Source organism: Zea mays, chromosome 8 (assembly GCF_902167145.1).
Source record: "Zea mays cultivar B73 chromosome 8, Zm-B73-REFERENCE-NAM-5.0, whole genome shotgun sequence".
Taxonomy (NCBI): Eukaryota; Viridiplantae; Streptophyta; class Magnoliopsida; order Poales; family Poaceae; genus Zea; species Zea mays.
Window position 1 is genome coordinate 177,573,713 of NC_050103.1, and position 8,223 is coordinate 177,581,935.

Genomic DNA, 8,223 nt, shown 5'->3' on the forward strand with positions numbered 1-8,223 from the left:
GATCAACGCGACCTGTTGGAAAGCGATAGTCCAGCAACGTAACCTACGGACGAGTGGTGGTTGTAACCTACGGACGAGTGGTGGTTCGACAGTGAAGAAGGTTGGGTCACAGGTGTCAAACCTGGTTGCCTCATTGCATGGAAAATGAAAAAAAAGAACACGCCAGAACTACCTACCTCGATTGCACGGAAAAAGAAAAAATGAACATGTAGATGTGAAGGAATCAACAACTATGTTTAGTGAGTTACTATCAAGTTGTTAAATTTAGAGAGTAAATGAGGTTGGATATCAAGTAACTAAATTTAGCAAGTCCATTTAAAAATCTATTAGAGAAATGTTTTTCTATTCACTTCTTAAATTTAAGATTTGGAGAGTTGTTTAGAGAACTATTCGAGTGCTCTAAATCATGCATGGATGAAAATAAGCATATACTCATCTATAAACAAAATCTAGCAACTCACATCTAGCACAACACTGGATCGGTGGAGACCTACGCTAAAGCATGTCAATTTAATTTACCATACAATCTCCGAACATAGGTAAATATAGTTGACAGTCAATTTTGTGGAACCGAACAGGCGATGGTATCGACCCAAAAACAAAAACACAATCCAATCTAGTATCAATCCCTCAAAAGAGCTCAGAAGTTTCTTTTTTTCACAAGTACTATATCTGCTGTAGCTTGTGTCTTAGTAATAATATGTAAAAAAAAAGCAGCCATAAGTTGTTCAGACATCCTCTCGCTAGGAGCCCTGCCGAAAAGCTTCAAGACTGCAAACAGATGGAATGGAAACAGTCACAGCAAATTTTTTGGAAGCAAAGTCACTGACAGCTATAGGCAGTCATCATGTACTAGGAGTTCTATGCCTATGCAGAATTGTAAGCATGGTAGTGAAACCCCTTAAAATATCAAAATAGAAGTATGGTAGTGCAGGACAAAGGAAAATGCCTGTCTAAGGCTGCAACTTTGTCTATGCCTATCGAAGCACTGAAATCCCAACTATACCGAGGCTGCAACAATAGAGCTTTTGTGTAAGTCTATGTTACTTCATCAACCTCTAAGGACCATATGATCAGAACAGGTGCGTTATTTCACGTATTCAGCAGAAGCACATAAGACACTAGCATGCAGCTAATGTTACCTTGCTGGAGATGTTGCTGGAAAGCCAGTCAAGCCCCTCATACAACCCTTCACCAGATGTAGCACAAGTGCTCTGGATGTACCTGCAACGCAGGGAACAAACACATTAGCATACGTCTTATTAATATCAAAGGCAATTGTGATCTTGGCAATTATTCAAGACAAGACAGTAATACATCAGTTGCAGAATTGAGATAAAGATTCAGCTCAATCATAGTATCTAATGGGGTGCAGATTAATGCATCATTTGTGATCCCATACAACCGCACATCATGAAGCCATGACGACTAAAACGAGTGCTTTAAAGATACACTCTATATACTCGCAAATATGTCCAATACAGATACACTAACAAATGTCAGAACGCCAGGCAACATTGATTCAGATGCAGGGAGGTCGGCTATGAAAACAATATTTCTTACCAGTGCCGCTGTCGCAGGGAATGCAGACCAAGCTTGTCAGTAATTTCAGCAGCATTCATAGCATTGGGAAGATCTTGTTTGTTTGCAAATACAAGCAGCACAGCGTCACGCAGCTCATCCTACAAAATGGAAAGATAGTAATATCATTAGGAATTAGGGAAGAAAGTAGGTATCTGAATTGTTAAGGAAAACTTTAATATTTTAATATAGATACGTATGAAATTTAATGATAATATTTTTTTCTTATGTTATCAAGCACATTATTATAAATACAAATAAAATTTTGCATAAATTATTTATACATTATTTGCTCCCTACAACAAGAAAAAAAGGTGAAAAAAATATCCATATCCGTATCTGAATTTTATATCTATTATTTGATAAGATATATGATAAATTTAAGATTTATCTTTTATGAATCTTTACAAGCTCAACGGTAAAAACAAGAATATAAATTTGCATAGCAGATTCTATATCCTATTTATTCACAATAAAAAAGACCAAAAAATTGATATCCAAATTTTTTCATGAAAACTGACTTATGCATGGCGATGGCAACAATGAGTATTTTCACCGTATTGCTAATGGAAGGAGAAGGAAAAACAATATTGTCTTCCTGGAAGATGGAGACAAGAATTTTTTGGGATGAGAATATTTTGGAACATGCAACTCAGTATTATGAGCTTTTTGGCCCTGCCCCAGGCAATTTGTTTCAAATAGACATGGAGGTCTGGAATGGGCTTGAGCAACTGGATGAGACGGATAACCAGACTATTTGTGGAAAATTTTCTAAGAAATTAAGGAAGCGTTATTCCAGATGGAGAGCAACAAAGCTGCTGGACCAGACAGCATTCCAGCTGAATTTTATCAAGTTTGTTGGGACATTGTTAAGGAAGATATTGTTAATTTGTTCCATGATTTCCATGTTGGGGGCTTGGATGTTAGCAGAATCAACTATGGTATTATCACTTTGCTTCCTAAAGAGGCCAAATTCAACAGTATAGACCTATTTGCCTTTTGAACTGCTTATACAAACTAATTACTAAGGTTTTAACCTCAAGAATTGAGCCCTATGCCCAGAAGTTGATTAGTGAGCATCAAACTGCCTTTATGAAAGGCAGGAACATCATGCCTGGGGTGATGATTCTTCATGAAATCCTTCATGAGACTAAAAAAAGGAAAGAATTGGTGTTATTTTAAAACTGGATTTTGAGAAAGTCAATTGGGAATTTCTGTTTCTTTGCCTTCAAAATAGAGGCTTTTGCAAGAAGTGGCTGATGTGGATGCACATGGTGGTAGAGGGTGGTACTGTCAGTGTAAGAATCAACAACCAAACTGGTAAATACATTAGAAGTGCCAAAGGAGTGAGACAGGGAGACCCCCTCTCCCCCATTCTCTTCAATTTTGTGGCTGATAGCCTTGCTAGAATGATGGATAAAGCCCTTGAGATGGTGCCTTAACAGGTTTGGACAGTCACTTGATTCCTAATGGGGTGTCCTTATTGCAATATGCTGATGGCACTATCATTTGCTTGCAAAATGATCTTATTAAAGCCAGAAACTTGGAAATGTTGTTGTACATTTATGAAATGATGGCAGGCCTGAAGATTAATTTTATGAAGAGTGAAATTTTTGTGATCAATGGAGATGAGGATATTATTATGCAATATACTAGTCTCTTTGACTGTCAAATTGGTACCTTCCCAATGTTATATCTTGGAGTACCTGTCAGTCACAATCGTCTGCACATTGCAGATTGGAAAAAACTTGAAGAGAAATTGGATAAAAGACTTGATAGCTGGAAGGGTAGCTCCCTATCTGTTGCTGGGAGGATTACATTGATCAATGCTTGCTTATCCAATTCCCCAATTTATCATATGTCAATGTATTTGCTCCCCAAGACAATTACTGGAAATTTGGATAAAAAAAGAAAGAAGATTCTTTGGCAAGGTGGTGGAGACAAAAAAGTATCATCTTGTTAAATGGGAAAAAGTCTGTACTAGCAGGAAAAAAGGAGGACTTGGAATTAAAAACTTGAAAGTGATAAATATTTGTATAATGTGTAAATGGTGGTGGAAGTTTTAAAATGAGAAGGGGATCTGGCAAGAAATTGTGAACAACAAATATGTTCAAGGGAATAGTATTCTTAAATATTGGGCCAGGGCGGGTGATTCTCATGTTTGGAGCGATCTGTTAAAAGTCACTAAGTATTATATTCAGGGAAGACAAATTATCACCCGGTCTGGTGAAAAAAACTAGATTCTGCTAAGACTCCTGGCTCTCTGAAACTCCTCTTGCTATGTCTGAACCAAACTTGTACAATGTGGTAATGACAAAAATATCCTTGTGAGGAATGTCAGAGAGAAAAATGCCCAACTTGATTTCAGAAGATGGTTAAGAGATGATGATAGAAGAAACTGGGACAAAATCCTTGAGAAACTCCAGGTTTTTTAGTTCCAGGAGTTAAGTGATGGTATTATATGGAAATGGGGAAAGAAAAAGGAGTTTACTGTGAAAACTCTTTATGATAATATTGCCAGTAACATGGTACATATATGAATCACATTTGGAAAGGAAAAATTCCTCCAAAAATTAAAATTTTCATGTGGTTCCTTGAGAACAATGTGTTGTTAACCAAGGAGAATTTGGTTAGTAGAAATTGGACAGGGGATATTTCTTGTGGCTTTTGTTCTAAATTCGAGTCAACTAATCATCTCTTTTTTACCTGTCACACTGCTAGATCAGTGTGTGTGTGGGGGGGGGGGGGTGGCTAATTGAATTAACTCGAATAATGTCCCTAGAAATTTGGAGCAGTGTTGGGCTTGGCTTAACTGTAATCTCTATGATACTAAAGAGATCGGAAGTATTGGGGCTTCTGCCATTTGTTGGGCTTTATGGAAAGCCAGAAATAATGTGTACTTTGAAAATATTGTGACCAAATCCCCTATGGAAATTGTGTGTCACACGTGTGCACTGATTATGAAATGGGCAGGTTTAAGCAAGAAGGAGCTTCAGGACTTGTTGCATGATGGCGTGAAGCTTCTCCTGAAGGTGGCTAATGCTGGGATCGCTCCGCAGACGCCGCAAGACGATGATGAAAGCTGGGAAGCAGACGCGGGGAATGGTCTCTGATTTAACCATCTTCTAGCTTTGATGGTTGATCCTCAGCCTAGCCTCCGTCCCTTTTTGTTTTCTGGCCCCTAGTGGGTTTCAGCAATGCATTTGCTTTGTATCTGGTTACGCTTGGACTCCTTTTGCGAGCGTTGTCTTGCTGTCAGTAGACTTGTTTCATTTCTCAGTCAGTTTCAGTAGTTGTGATGTGGCCTAAATCAGGTCGCTTTGTGATGTATCAGTAGTTGTGATGTGGCCTAAATCAGGTCGCTTTGTGATGTATCCCTACTGGGTTGAGCCATAGTTGCTCTTCCAACTGCGTGTGAATCGCTCTTGTATTTCTGTTACGCAAGTAATAGAAATGGGGGAATCTCCGTTCGAAAAAAAATAAGTATATGTTTTCATCCCTATTAGGAATTAGGTCAGTACGACACGGATACAGGAACTGAGAGTTAGCACTGTGAAATGGTGATGAATAATGTTTTAGCATCCCTATGCATGTCTCATAATCTGCTCTTACAGCTTTAAAAAACTTTGTTGGCAAGCCAGCTCATCTAAATTCATGATTGTAATGTTGCTGAAACGAAAACTACTCATAGAGAAAGGATAATGGAACTACTAAAATAACACAACTATATTACCTCATTCAGCATCCTGTGGAGCTCATCTCTAGCCTCAACAACACGTTCCCTGTCGTTGCTGTCTACAACAAAAATAAGTCCCTGTGTGTTCTGAAAGTAGTGCCTCCACAGGGGCCTGATCTGTTTGACATAAAGAATAAAGAAACCGTAATTCCTCGGTAAAGTTTATCACAACAGAATAATGCTATGGATCTTGAGATAAAACACAATTGCAAAGAGTTGATAACATGATGGTCCACCAGAAAGATTTATAACTCAGTTATAAGCACATATGCTCACCTTGTCCTGGCCACCAACATCCCAAACAGTGAAGCTAATGTTCTTATACTCAACAGTTTCAACATTGAATCCTGCAAAATTCCAAGACAAGCCAAGCCAAGCCTATCAATGAGAGTACACTATAATAAATACATACCATGCATGAATCGATAACAAATGCAGATTTAATATTTACAAACTTCCAATGTAAGATTAGACTACTGTGAGCAGATCATTTTCACGAATTGACAGTAAAAATACGCCCGAATGCACCCGAATGCACGGCACTACCTTCGAGGGTGCGTTTAAGAAATAGCATGCCTACAATTTTACTAGCATTTTTCCACAGTATGGCCTCCTTTGGAATGGAGGATTAGTAAAACATAGGGATAGGAAAAATGTAGGAATATAGTTGCATGTCACCTTCAATTACATAGAAAAAAATTCAAGAGGTTAGACCTCATGTTAAAAATCCTACAAAATCTCACTACAATGCTCAATTCCATAGGAATTTTATAGGATTTGTAGCAACTCAATCTTTTGGAACCCAAAGGACCACATAGGAAAATTTTCTATAGAATTTTAATCCTTCAAAATTCCTTCACTTTTTCTTTGTTCCAAAGGAGGCCTATATAGTTTAGCATTCAAAGCAGCACGATATGGTGGAGAAAGGGCTCACCGATAGTGGGGATGGTGGTGACGATCTCGCCGAGCTTGAGCTTGTAGAGGATGGTGGTCTTACCGGCGGCATCGAGCCCGACCATGAGAATCCTCATCTCCTTCTTGGCGAAGAGGCGGCTGAACAGCTTCCCAAAGGAGAGACCCATCTCTTCCCCAGGGAAATCCTACGAGATCCAAAGCGAGGCGCGGAATCGAATCGGATTCGCATGAGAAAGCAGAGACACGCGAACGAACATAATCGCCTACACTAGCGTCCAATCTAAGCTAATCATGCTGTAACCCGTATAGCACAGAAAAACCACTCGATCAGACACGATCGATCAGATCCGTCGGCGCGGGGCGGAATTCTTGACAGGGCGAAGGAGAGGCGCTTGACCGGGAGCACTCACAGCGACTGTGGCGAACGCCTTCCTCCGCCGCCTCGAGCTCCCTCTCCGCCGCCTGGCTTCGGCGATCTGCGCTCGCGGATCGGCGAAGGCTCGCGTGGCTGTGGGGCGACGACGCGAGGCTGTGGCCGCGGTGCGGTCTGACGGGCGGGCTTTTTTCTCGGATAAAATAGAAGAGAGGTGCGTTCACGTGGGGCCCGGCTGAGTCGACCCGCATCGGCAGGCGGGATGGGGCCAGCGTCATCAGCGGCCATGGTGTGTGGGGCATATTTGGTTCAGCTTTTTTCTCACCAGCTCTTCTGAAAATCTAGCTGTTGGGAGAATCTGACTGTGAGGAGAATCTGAATATCATTACGATTACGTGTGGAGGAAGATAATGTTGTTCATAAGGCTCAGGATATAGAAAGTGACGGATTCCTACTATTACAACGACTCAACCGATTATGTGTTTATGTTGATTTTGGATGGTTTTTGCCCCGACGAATTTTATAGAAGCTGACTGAAAAGCTGAGCATTTGGCAGTCCGCAGCAGCTTTTGGTGCCCAGAAGCTGCCAGAAGCTGAAACAAACAGGGCCATGGTCCATGGATGATAGAGTTCGCGACGCTTGGATGTAACTAGAGATGCAATGCCGACTCGATCTCCGATTATCTAGGGGAAATTTTTCTATTAAGAGACAGGTATATAATTAATTTAATCCTCACCGAATTTAAATAGAGAAAATTTAATTTCCGTCAAGTTCGCGGAGATAGGGATGAGGAACTATCCCGTACCCATTCCATGTGTACTCGGTCAGTCGTTCCCCGTGCACCCGCTTCGCAGAAGTTTTTTATCAAAATTAGTCAATTTACTTGTTAAAATTATAATAAAAACTCAGTATATAGCATATTATAAAATAGCAAACTAAACTCTAAAGTAGATGTTTCTTATAATTTTCAATCTTATTTATTAAATTTATATTAATTTGATACAATCAATTTAAATTTATTTATAAATATTGTACTTCTAGCGAGGACAGATTCCCCGCGGGGTACCTCACGGGGATAAGTTCCCCGACGGGGATGGGGACGAGAGAAAAGGCTCTCCCGTAAGCGTTCGCGGGAACGAGGATAGGGATGCGGAACCATTCCCCAACACTGAATTTCCCGTTGCCATCCCTAGATGTAACGTGAGGGAGGGGAGGGAGGGTCTGTTTCCATAATTTGCTACATTTTTATCTAACTTTTTCTGTCTAAGCTTTAATTCGGACAACTAACTTTATATAAAATATGGCAAAGTTAGCTATGAAATAAACATGCTATTTAGTTTTATGACGTGGATTCGATCCTATCCGCACTTTTTGTGTGGGTTGGGGAAATGGGCAAGTTTGGTTCGATTTGGGATGGTTGTATACGCACTTACGCAGGAGTACTATGTTTCATTTCGCCCACATGAAATGTTGCATAGCATAAGTGCATCTCGTTCTCCTCCAAGAATCTTACTCTTTTGCTCTTTTTCTAGAAAAAATCAATACAACCTTCATCCCAAATTAGTCTTTATTTTGGCTCTTATTTTAATGTCTATATTTAACTGGATGATAACAAAT

The 8,223-nt window shown here is 40.0% G+C and overlaps 1 protein-coding gene across 1 annotated transcript; it reads right to left on the reverse strand.

Moving 5' to 3' along the window:
• Positions 1-497: 497 nt before the first annotated feature.
• On the reverse strand, positions 498-6,719 carry LOC100382775 (ADP-ribosylation factor A1F). Its single transcript, NM_001175484.1, is given in 7 exon segments — positions 498-771; positions 1,143-1,224; positions 1,564-1,682; positions 5,315-5,434; positions 5,594-5,664; positions 6,252-6,417; positions 6,643-6,719. Coding segments are annotated over 6 exon segments (546 nt in total). The 5' UTR covers positions 6,400-6,417; positions 6,643-6,719; the 3' UTR covers positions 498-765.
• Between the last annotated feature and the right edge of the window lie 1,504 nt (positions 6,720-8,223).